We start from the raw sequence: 13,284 nt of genomic DNA, 5'->3' as shown, positions 1-13,284 counted from the left end.
GAAAAAACACTTAAATACATTACGACGACGTTCCAGGAAACCAATGGTAGAATGAAGCATAATGTTGCAGAGAATGATGTTTTGTCGCCTGAGGCTATTATTTTAATAATTGTGAATGAATTAAACTATTTTATTTTATCTCTAATGGGATTTTTTCCCATTGATGTGTGTCTGATCATGCCTTGCCTTTTGCCACAATAATATCCCGTGGCTATAGTTCCTGAATTTCATTGTCCTTTGTTCAAAATGATTTGCAATTCCCATTCATATGAACTGCCACAGGCAGAATGTGCAGAATTTAGGTACCTTTGTACCTTCTATTTCCAAAAATTGCTGTTGAGTTTCTGAAGATTCTTAGACAAGTCATTTGGTTTCTGCTTCCTTTGTCAAAATAGAAACCCTGAGGTTTTTGTTTTGCTTTTTGACAATTAAACGTTATTAGATAAAAATCTTCAATACATGCTGACATTTTCCCATAGTTTTGTCATGCTGTAATTTGTTGATGTTTTTAAATTCTACTATATGGCCGGTTGTTATACACAAGGGAAATATCTCATGGAGTGCTCTTTCCTAGGTATTTTTAGGACTCGGCCAGACAGGTTTTGTTTGTCCATACAACATTGTTGAGTCCTGGGAAACACTAATCAAAAAATACATGTTTGGTCTATGCAAGAAAATAATGTCTGACAAATCCATCTCATTTCACACACGTGAAGTACTTACAGAAGTGTCCTTTACTTAGGCTCTGGGGGAAAAAAGGCCTGTGGTAGAAAAATAATGTGAAATAGATCTTTGGAAGTTCTACAGAACAACTTATCCTTTCATTTCTCAATGAAACCACATACTTAAGAACTTCTTAAAACTTGGAATACATATTATCCAATAACCTAATACTTTTAAAACACAGGAATTGATTATTTTAATTTGCACAAATGATTTAGTTGTTGTGAAGAAGCTGGAGGTGAGTTAGATGGAGTCCTTACGTTTAAGTCTTCACAATGTACTGGAGATGATGAGACATATATACATTAATATTCAGAAAAAATACCCAACATTTAATGGAACAGGCCAGGTCCTGTTGTAAGTGCTTTATTTTAATCCTCATAACAATGCTGAAAGGTGGGCATTATTGTCACCACCTGTATTTTTAAGATAAAATACCTGCATTACTAAGAAAGCGAGACACTTAAGCTGTGCTGCTGTGAAGTGGGACGGTCTTTGTCTAAGTCACATGCAACTCTGGATTCTGTACCCTTAGCCACTAAAACATGCTACCCTACCAGAGAGCAAATGATAAATGCTAAGGGATACACACAAAGCACATCTGGGATATTTAGGAAAGGTTTGATAGATTTTGTGGTAAATCATATTAGAACTTGTTAACCTTTTATTTCAATGATGTTGAAATTCGAACAAGTTGTACCCTCTCTCTCTTCCAGTGTTTGGTATGTGCTACATGCAGTTGATTCTCATGTCCTTCAATAATCTTCCCATATTTTCAGCCTGGGAAACATCTACTCACCCTTTCAGGTCACAGTGCATACAAGCATGGGAAATCGTTGCAACTGATTGTCAGGGCTTGAGGGTAGGACACAGTAGATGCTGAGTTTATTAATGCTTTTAGATTAATTATGTTTGTAGCACATTTATTATGCATATATTTTAGAGGTATATTTTCATTAAGCTAAAACTTTCTGCTTTTAGCTCTGTTAATCATCTAAGCAGAACATAAAGTGGTAGCAATTAATATCCATACTGCCATAACAACTGAAAGCAAAAATAAAACGAGAGTTAAGCATCCCTTAATCCTTCAGATTTTTTGGTTGTATCAAATTTTAATTGACATTATAACAAGATAACAATTATAAGAAGAAAATTTAATGTGATTTAACATTTGATCTTAGGTAATAATATAGCATAATTCTGTAATAAACTAACGTTTTTAAAGAAAATAAATTTTCATGGTGGGAATATAGCTAATTTTCTGCCTCAGCTAAAAAGAATATAACCTGCTTCCCATTTCTCTAACTGCCACTACATACTCACATTCCTACATGCTCCATTTATTTCTAAATGTTAATATTTTATTCATACTCTAAATAAATTGAGGTTAAACAATAGCACATGCTGTCAAACATATCCATGAGATAGGGCTTAATGAATGTACTATGTAAATACTATAGGAGACAGTTGAAAAATTAAGTAGGATTATATGTATTTAGATATATATACATTACATGCATATGGTGTCAAACTTGATTTATTAATTGTAGAATATCAGTTTCCCTATTTCTGTGGCCATACAATCCTAAGCTCCTAAAAAATATATTTTCTTTATCAAAATACCTTGATTAATTTCCCTAGACCAAGAAGGTACAGACCAAGAAGAGGAAAGTATGAAGTATATTTATGTCATTGCAGATTATGGACCATGATGAGTCAATATTTTTAAAGGCCTTTTCACCTGTGCTCCAGGATATATTTTTAAAACATATATTTTTATATTATAAAAGTAATATATTTTCAATACAACAGTCTTTGAAGACCTAGAAAAGTACAGAGAAAGCAACAGAAAGTAAACCATCTCTTATTAGCTCTTCGACTTTGGAGACTTAAACTTTCTGTGCATCTTGGTTTTCTTATCTGTGAAATGTGCTAATCTGTAGCACTTAACCTTATTGGGTTGTTAAGAGGATTGATGAGTTAATATTTGCAGACAGCTTAGAGCAGTGCATAGTACATAGTTAATGCTGTATCACTGTTAAAGAAAGTAAATTGCACTACTGAAACATAATTACTCTTAACAATTCAGGGTATATTCTTCCAGGATTTTGTTATATAGACATAAATGTATATAAAAAATAGAGTTTTATTATATTCTGTATAATGTTAGCAGCCTTATATTTCGTTAACATTGTGCCAGGAAATCATTTCGAAAGAGAATTAAACAATGAAAAGAGAGCATCCATGGTATTTATTTCCACTGAAGGCTCTAAGGCTTCATTCATACTCCAAACTTTTTGTGGATTTTTACTGTGGTCAGGACCTGCACTAAGCTCTATGCAGGACAGATGCCCTGACCATTTCACCGGGTTTATAGACAATATCAATTTTAAAATGCAAATAAAACAAATCTAATATTAGACAGTTGGATGTGTTTATTATGTTCCAGATACTGTTTCTACTGCTTTATTAGTATATTGTCCACAACAAGTATTACCATTGCCATTTTAGAAATGCAAAGATTGAAGCATCCAGAGGCCAAGTAACTGTCTTCAGTTCTGAAAGCCAGTAAAAGATGAAGCCAAAGTTTAAACCTAGGTCATCTGGCTCTGAGATCTACAGACTTAAATCTACTCGGTCTTCTCTGCAATACTCTCTATTGCCTATCTGAAGACTATGGCAGGATGGGAGACCAACTGTAATTACACTTCTCTTGACTTCGTCACACAGTTATCCTCTAACCCTTCTAGGCACTAGTCCGCAAGTAAATCCAGCACTCTCGTGTCTCTGTTTTCTGTTCATGCTATTTTTTTGTTGAAATGTTGTTTCCTTGTTATGCTTTTGCCTGTGAAAATCTCTAAATTATTCTGCAAGACTCAGCTCAAATGTCACCTCTACTAATCTTGACCCCAGATCAGCATTATTTAATGTCTTTCTTTCCTTCTACAATACATTTTTAAAAATACAGTCCTATTGCAGTGTCTACCACAGTCTGATACATTATGCTCTCCTTTCTCTAAAAGCATGTGTTGGTTGAGTCTATTCATTCCAGTGTTGCTAGTACCATATGCAGTGCCTTGCATAGAATGACTTCAGCACATGTTTGCAGGATGGAATTGACACTATTGCAGTAGTCTAGGTCAGAAACGAAGGCAGCACAATGGAAATGGAAAGGACCAAGATAATCATTTTCAATAATTAACTCATCTGAATTGTTTTTCCTTTTGTAGTCTTGTGTGTGGGGAGGGGTAGGGAGCACACTGAGCAACAGATAGTGTGGGAATCTGTTAATTGCTAATCAGCTTCCTATAGAAAAGCTGCACAGTGGAGAGTGGCTGTGGTTCAAGTCCCAGTTTAGTTACTTATTAAAACTAGAACTCTTTAACCTCTCTGGGATTCAATTTCCTCATCACTAAAATGGAGTATTAATAAATTGGTGCATTGTTATGAGAATTAAACAATCTACATAAAAAGATTAAGAGCTCTGTGAATATTAATAAATGTTATAAAAACTAAAAAGTTATATCAGTATTAACTTATGAAAACAACTGTGCATCCTGGCTAACATGATGAAACCCCGTCTCTACTAAAAACACAAAAAATTAGCCGGGCGTGGTGGCACATGCCTGTAGTCCCAGCTACTCGGGATGTACAGGAGACTCACTTGAACCCAGGAAGCAGAGGTTGCAGTGAGCCGAGATTGTGCCACTGCACTCCAGCCTGGGCGGCAGAGAGACATTCAGTCCCCCACCCCCACCCCCGCAGGAAACAACTCTGGACTTCTCATCCAATGACAAATTATAAAGCAGCTAAAAGTACAGGATTCAATGTTAGAGATGTATGTGTTTGTAAATCTGCTTTAGTTACTACCTATATGATCTCAGACAGGTTATTTTTTAAAAAGCTCTAAAGTTTATTTTTCTAAAAGGAACTGAGTTACGGTAAAAACCTGAATGAATATGGTAAAAACCTTACAGTACCTAAGTAGCATACAGTAAGTTTTAAATAAATGTCAGCTGTAAAGGTAAAAATCAAACTTTCTGGAGGTAAAAATCAAAGGTAAAATATACAATATGATTATTTCACAGTGTAGGATGTAATAAACTCTAAATAAATATTAGTCATAATAAGCAGATAGATACATGCAATGAGTATAGTGCATTTGAAATATAAAAGAGATGTTATTGACTTCTTTCATTTTACCCATACCAGTAATTCATGAAAGTACATTGACATCCATAAGACCCAAGATGAGAGAGACATAACCTGTTACTAAAGGAATTGGATTGAATTATTTATATCTTATGGGGAAATATTGAAATATTGTATACAGAATCCCAGAATGACTAAATATGAATGTGAAAAAATATGCATGTGTCTCATTCATAGATTTCCCTTTACATAGACACATTATAAACATACCGTATTTCATCTGTGCTTTTTCTTCGGAAACATGTTATCTGTAGTTATGTAATCAAATTCCAGATACCTCTATAAACAGGTGTCAAGATAAAATGACACTGTGTATTTAACAAAAGTCCTTAATGTCTTAAAAATAAAGTATATGGTCTGGTCTGTAAGGATTAATTTATTTGACTACAGAGTTAATGATTGATTATTTAATAATAAAAATGTATCATAGAAACATCTGTATAAAATTACTGCATAAGAAAAAAAGCATATATTTGCTGGCAAATAATAATGAATATAAAAGGAAAAATGATGGAAAATGTAAAATAATACTCATTTTAATTTTAACTTCTATTTTAGCAACGTTTATTTTGTTTTAGTTTTTCAATAATATAAATAATAGATATGCTTTATTAAAAAATAGGAGAGGGCCGGGCGCGGTGGCTCAAGCCTGTAATCCCAGCACTTTGGGAGGCCGAGACGGGCGGATCACGAGGTCAGGAGATGGAGACCATCCTGGCTAACACGGTGAAACCCCGTCTCTACTAAAAATACAAAAACTAGCCGGGCGAGGTGGCGGGCGCCTGTAGTCCCAGCTACTCGGGAGGCTGAGGCAGGAGAATGGCGTAAACCCGGGAGGCGGAGCTTGCAGTGAGCTGAGATCTGGCCACTGCACTCCAGTCCGGGCGACAGAGCGAGACTCCGCCTCAAAAAAAAAAAAAAAAAAAAAAATAGGAGAGGCTGGGCGTGGTGGCTCACACCTGTAATCCCAGCACTTTGGGAGGCAAGGCGAGTGGATCATGAGGTCAGGAGATCAAGACCATCCTGGCTAACACGGTGAAACCCCCGTCTCTACTAAAAACACACACACACAAAAATTAGCCGGGCATGGTGGCACGTGCCTGTAATCCCAGCTACTCGGGAGGCTGAGGCAGGAGAATCACTTGAACCCTGGAGGCGGAGGTTGCAGTGAGCTGAGATTGTGCCACTGCCCTCCAGCCTGAGCAACAGAGCAAGACTCTGTCTCAAAAAAAAAAAAAAAAAAAAAAAAAAAAGGAGCATACATGGTACCTAGCAGGGGGGAAAGCAAAATATATTTTCTGACCACCCAGGGAAAAGTTACTGTTAACTTTTGATATGTTTCTTTATAGTTTTTTAATAAAAATACTGTCTCTAATATACAATCATTTTATTATGTTCTTTGAGAGAAAAATGACTTCGTGAAGTCATTCAATCTCAAGCTTGATTGAATTATAGTCAACAAAGGATAGTGAAGCTAGTAACTGTGGAACATTCAGTGGCTAATTTAGTCACAGAGATGTGTATCTAGTGCTGACTGTGTTTCTGTGCTCCTGCAAGGTCACAATCAATTGAGAATTACAATAATCATTTTATTTCATTGGGTGAATAAATGACAGCCTTGCCTTTACTTGAACTGGGAGCAAGTGAGAAAGGAGTTTCTATGAGAGAAGAAGGGAATATTTTAGGGGATCCAGGGCAAAGAGAATGATTATGTCATTCCTCATAGAAGGCAGTCATTATGCTGGCATTTTGTTGGAGATTAGTTTTATTGGTCAGTTCTTAAGGTGAATAGTGTTTGCCACTGTGTACTAACGGTAATATGGAACTTGTATAGGCACAGGTGCATTCAGAACACGTTTATATAATGTGTGTGTGTTTAATGTTTTAAGGAAAACTTGAGAAAAAATAACTTCTGTGTGTTAATTTGTAAACTTTCTCAGGTAAATAATATGTTTATAAAGTTTCAGGATATAAAAATTTAAACAGTGTTGTAGTATGAGAATAATGAAATAGAGCATTTTACTTACTATCTGCCGTGCACTGTATTTCTCTTGAAATAAATCAGTGGAATAAACCATGTTGTTATTTTAATATTTCTGGAAATACATCTTTTAACAATAAAAAAATGGAGCAGAAAGGAAAATGTATAGCAAAGTATTGCCAAACAATATTTGCATTGACATGTATACATTTGAGAGCAATTTTCAAATGAAGTATTAGAATTAGTCCAGATTAAAACAAAAATAGAAAAAGCAGGGCACGTATGATAACTTTGTTCAGTTGCATTCTACAAGCGTAGAGATTTTTGTGTTTTTCTCAGTAAGGATGCCCAGAGAATTTGACTATACCCTGTCAAATAGTAGGTAATCAGTAAATATTTGTCGAGTGACTGTTCCTGTAATAATGTTTTGACTATTCCTGAACCACTGTTTTTCTTCAGTTGCACCAAATCTTAGTATTTGATTTGGTACTTCTACAAGTTAGATAAGTATTCTCAAATTGCCTTGAAGAGGTGCAAATATATTAATAGTTCCCCAAAGATATGGCCTAATACAAACTTGTCCTACCTGTGACCTACGGGCCTCATGCAACCCAGGACAGCTTTGAATGTGGCCCAACACAAATTCGTAAACTTTCTTAAAACATGAGAATTTTTTTTTTTTTTTTTTTTTTTTTTTTTTTTTAGCTCATCAGCTATTCCTAGTGTTAGTGTATTTTATGTGTGGCCCAAGACAATTCTTCTTCCAGTATAGCCTAGGGAAGCCAAAAGATTGGACAACCCTGGACTAATAACATCAAAAGTTTATGTCACCTCATTGTTACCTATCATACAAGATCTCAGGTTAACATAGCTAACTGAAATAACAATGAAAGTCATTGAGTTACTAACTGCTTATTTACTGATTCTTTTAGCACGGCTGTGGGAACTTTGTCCGTGTAATTCAGACTTTCAATCGTACACATTTGTATGTCTGTGGGAGTGGTGCTTTCAGTCCCGTCTGTACTTACTTGAACAGAGGGAGGAGATCAGAGGTAAGTGTAACTATTTAACATTCTTAGTTTTGATATTAGTGTCAAGGATTTTTGAAACTGTATTTTAGAGTGAAGACTTGGAAATATCAATATTCGTAAAATATTTTCATGCCCTTTAAACATAAAGTATATTACATTTTTTCCTGTCTGTCAGGTTACTTGAAGTATCACCTTTTACCTTCAACTAAAAATGTGTATATATTTTTGTGTGTATTATAAATATGTAAATATATATATATACTTTTAGTTGGATGCAACTATATATATAGTTTTAGTGTATATGTATATATTTTTAGTATATTTGTAAAGCTGTAAAAGATAAAAGAAAAATGTTATAGTTTCAAGATAACTTGAATGTAATACAGTGATAATATTTGCTCCAAATTATAGAAATATTGTAGCATAAACTTAACCTTCTCAAATCTAGTGTAATTTCTTGTCTTTCAAATTAAATAAAACTTTATAAATGTATATCTGTAAAAGATGTATAAAGCAGGATGCCAAGTGTCTGCTGAAAAGAACTTGATGTAATTAAGAAATCATACTTTTATCTTAGACCAACATCATCCTACATTAGGTTATTCCAGCCTTATTCTTACATTAGTTAGAGTGATATGGTGTATTATGATATGATGTTTGCTGAACACTAGTCAAATATATAGCTAATGTATAGTCAAATATGAGGCTGGTTGAACTTCACCTGCGCTACTTAAGCCTTTGTTATCCCAGTCCACAACTGTTGACTAAGGAAAGTACATTACATCGAGAGAGTTTCTACTCATTCTTAGTCAAACATCTTGTTTTACTTAACATAATTATTTTAAAAACTGAATTTTTTTTTTTTTTTTGAGATGGAGTCTTGCTCAGTTGCCCAGGCTGGAGTGCAATGGCGCGATCTTGGCTCACTGCAAGCTCCGCCTCCTGGGTTCACGCCATTCTCCTGCCTCAGCCTCCCAAGTAGCTGGGACTACAGGCATCTGCCACCACGCCCAGCTAATTTTTTGTATTTTTAGTAGAGACGGGGTTTCACTGTGTTAACCAGGATGGTCTCGATCTCCTGACCTCGTGATCCACCCGCCTCGGCTTCCCAAAGTGCTGGGATTACAGGCATGAGCCACCGTGCCTGGCCAAAAACTGAATTTTCAAACTTGGTTTGGCTTTATTATGCAACTTAAATATAGAAAGTCCATTTTTTAAATAATATTTTAATTTGATATTTTAGATTAGAATTTTGCAAAAAATAAATATGGCTACTGATCTAAAGCTTATTTTCCTTTAACAACAATAATCTATTTTAGTACTAATATGACTGAACAATGATGCTTTTTTAAGTTGTTTTTCAGACATGTAATTTATACATAAGTATGTTTTAATGAATAAGAAGTCATTTAAAAATAATTATAATTTGACCCCAAAATGAGACATTTTTAATGTGGTTCAAGATGTTATGAAATATTAAAATTCTTACAGGAAAAGTAAAGTTATGCTTTTTGGAAGAATACAGTTGGCTGCATTGAACTTGTCATTAAAACCACATGCCTGTGATCAATTGATTAAATAAACTACTGCCTCAGACGTCTGCAATCTGTCAGGCACTTCCCTGAAGTCTGTGCAGTCACTGTACAGGCCAACAATAGCATAGCCATTTTCAGAACACACATTTCAAATAAAATTATTTTCCCATGTACGAATTGCCCACTATGCACTTCAAGGCTTAATTGGAAATTCTGTCCAAAAAAATAATCTCCTTTGGAAAACCAGCACGGAATACATTTTAATCACTTTGCTAAATATGAACTACTTTAGTCTCACTTCAAAAGATATGTTTCAAAAGAGAAGCAGTTTCATTAATGAATCTCTGAAATAATATGTGAACATCTTAAGAGCCAATTTATATATGAACAGGGTTATGATTTTTAAGCTTTATAAAATGTAGTCCTTGATAGTTCACTCTAGTCGGAGAATTTCACCATAACGTCACTTTTGTATATTTGTAGTATGAAAACCATAGTGTGAATATAGAACTACATGGTTTAATCAAACATATAATGGATTTGCTTTCTTTTAGTTTAGGATAAAAGATCTCCTAGCATAAAATGACCATGATGCAGAAAGTTTTATTTTGAGAGAATTCTTCTCTATCACTAACATTGTATTTTGTAATCACCAAGGGTAATACTTACTGCTGACCCTCTTTTATTATTATTGAGAGATGACATTTTTCATCTATTCAACCCTAATTTGAAGGTGAACCAAGCTAGGTTGGCAGAGTTATTTTAATTATTCAGTTTTGTATCTGGGACATTACCTGCCATCTTTCATTGGTCTGTCTTCATAGGTATTCATTGGTGTTGGGGGATATTTGATGAGCCTACTTCGTGTTTGGCGCATCACATGCTTTTGTTACATCCCATTTCTCTTCTATTATTTGCAAGACTGATTCAGAGCTTTCTGAGATTTCAACAGTACCCACCTAAAGAGCCTAGAATCCTTGCTACATGAAGACCTAACCACAGTGCTTCTCCTGTGTCTACTGTCTTTACTGCTTGTCTTCTGTTCCTGGAAAAAGATAAAGCAATACAAGTGAATCATGACTTTAAATGAATGAATAAAACAGCAAGCAAAAATGGTGATCGGTTAATTTTGCAGCAAATTCTTGGAATATTACCACATCTTATCTTTGATTTCACCAGATGTTTTCATAACATCTGTTTCAACAACTGAATACCAATTAAGTTCCCCCTAAGCTCCCCTGACCCTGATGACCCTCATCAGGCAGATAACTTTACCTTAGACCAAGAATATCACGGGTGACCAAGAATGTCATAGGTATGCAAATTATCCTGTATGCTTTTTGAATGAAATTTGCCACCGATCTAGTTTGTTTCAGTATCTTTTTCTAGTATTTTTTCTGTTTTAGAAGAAAAATTATACATTTTCTGTATTAAGTTCTTTGATAAATAACCTTCATATTTTATTTTATTTTATTTATTTATTTATTTTTGCCCATTTAAAGAAAGGATTGGGTTTCTTTCCCTTAAAATCCTTTTTTTGGTTCTGTGACTTCTTTTTTCTAATTTCCTCCTTTCTCTTTTACTTCATTACTAAGCTGCTCAGAGTAGGAGGCTGAATTTCCAGCTTTTATGCTCCTATTCTGTATATCTTTATTCATCCTTTCTAATATTTCACTCCTACACATTAACTAAAACTGTTTGATTAATGGCAGATTCCTCAGTGACCAAGTTGACTCCCTCAATCTGTATCCCCTCTCCTAGAACAATCTATGACATTAAATTCCGCCATTCATGGGCTGTATTTTTCATTGCCTTTATTGACGTCTATGACCAAGGACACTTTGCTATGCCTACTTTTTAATTTTTCACCACCTACTCTCTGTTATTTTCTCTCATTGTTCAATCCAGAAATATTCATTTAATGAGAATAAAAGCAGAATCAAAATCATGTTGAAGCTTATAGGCTACTTTAAAGATCATGGTCTTTCTTATATATCAACAGAGAAGTAAATTGGAACAATCTTTAGCAGAAAATGGCATGAACAGAATTGTGTTGTCACTCGTGTGTTAGGTAACAGATGATTTGTGGCGTGGGGAGAAGGGGAGTGGAAAAGTTGTAGGAGATTAGTTTGAGAGTTGACATAGAAGACCACAAAAGAGATTGTTGTACTCAGGTGATAGCAATGGTGACAGAGAGTATAAAATGGTATAAAGTATAAAATAGTATAGATGATGTTGATGGATTTGGATATAGAAAAGAAAATGATATAAATGTTGACACTTTCCTTGTTCATTTGTTATTTTCAGCCTCTTTAATTGTATAGTTGCTGTGAACTGAGATGAGAATGAAGAGACCATGTATAGGGTAAAGATTATAAGCCTGAGTTTGGTCTGTTGAATGAGAGATGCCATGGAAAGGTCTAACTAGTGATATCAAGTAGGTGGTTAAATATAAGGCTGAGTATATACATGTGTGAGTCATTGTTTATAAGAGTAACTGGAGCCCAAGAAAAGTATGGATTTAATTATGCAGAGAGGGAGATAAAGTATCGAGTAAAAGAAAAGAATGACTATGATTGAGACTTGAGGGTCTCCTAACTAATGGCCAATTGGAGGAAAATCAACTTACAAACAAGCTTTAAAAGGAACAGACAGGGCTGGAGTGTGGTGGCTCGTGTCTGTAATCCCAGCGCTTTGGGAGGCCAAGGCGGGTGGATCACGAGGTCAGGAGATCGAGACCATCCTGGCTAACATGGTGAAACCCTGTCTCTACTAAAAATACAAAAAATTAGCCGGGCATGGTGGTGGGTGCCTGTAGTCCCAGCTACTTGGGAGGCTGAGGCAGGAGAATGGCATGAACCTGGGAGGCGGAGCTTGCAGTGAGCCAAGATCGCAGCCACTGCACTCCAGCCTGAGTGACAGAGCAAGACTCCGTCTTAAAAAAATAAAGAGAAACAGAGAAAGAGGGGTAGGGAAAAAAAGACTATGTTGGTTCTGGGAAATAAAAATAAGTCATTGTAAAAACATAGAAGTTTTCAACAATTCCAAGTGCCATTGAGAATTCAAGTAGATGAGGTCTAAAAAATAAGCACTGAGTTGTGTACCATGATTGTCATTAAAGTTCTTATCAATAAGTGTTTCAATGCAAAATTGACATTAGATGCTGAATTAAAGTGGATTGAAAATAAAATGGCAGGTCAGAAAATGGTTTTGAGGATGTATGTAATTCCCAGAGAAGTGTGGTTTATAAGGAGAGTGGTATATGGGAGCTGAGGGAGTTGTTTAAATAATGGCATAAAGGCTCCAATTAATAAGATGAAAATATGTATCAGAGAAACGCATGGAATAATGGAAATCTAAGGTGCCTAAAAAGACAAGACAAGATGAAATCCAAAGCAATGAAATCCAAAGTATTGGCCTCAAAGTAAGAGAACTAGTTTCATGTATTAGTGGATATATCAATATAATACTACATTACTAAATATAATATGGTATTTGTGTGTTTAGTAGTGAGGAATTGAAGATATGTCATTTAAGAGCTTTGCTTTCTCTGCACAGTAGCAGTAATATGAGTTGAGAATAAGTTAGGGGATCAGAAGAATCAGGATTTGACTGTAGTGGCAAAGGCTTGAAATTTTTGATGACAGAACCAGTTGTGATAAGAGAATCTTTGAAAGGCCACTGTACGTTGTAGGGAATCCACTTGTGGTTGGTGATCACAAATCTGTAGTGTATTGAATTTACTTTTTAGGTTGCCTTTTACAAAATCTTTAGTAGTTTGGAGGCAAGTATGGAGAATGTA

At 35.1% G+C, this 13,284-nt stretch overlaps 1 protein-coding gene across 1 annotated transcript in view; it reads left to right on the top strand.

Moving 5' to 3' along the window:
• Positions 1 to 13,284, top strand: part of SEMA3C (semaphorin 3C) — a 180,157-nt gene that overhangs the window by 94,286 nt on the left and 72,587 nt on the right. The window contains exon 5 of the mRNA XM_010386802.2: positions 7,849 to 7,968. Coding sequence (XP_010385104.1) covers positions 7,849 to 7,968 — 120 coding nt within the window. The remainder of the gene's footprint in view (positions 1 to 7,848; positions 7,969 to 13,284) is intronic.

This window comes from Rhinopithecus roxellana, chromosome 6 (genome assembly GCF_007565055.1).
Source record: "Rhinopithecus roxellana isolate Shanxi Qingling chromosome 6, ASM756505v1, whole genome shotgun sequence".
Taxonomy (NCBI): Eukaryota; Metazoa; Chordata; class Mammalia; order Primates; family Cercopithecidae; genus Rhinopithecus; species Rhinopithecus roxellana.
This window is presented reverse-complemented; position numbering and strand designations above follow the sequence as displayed.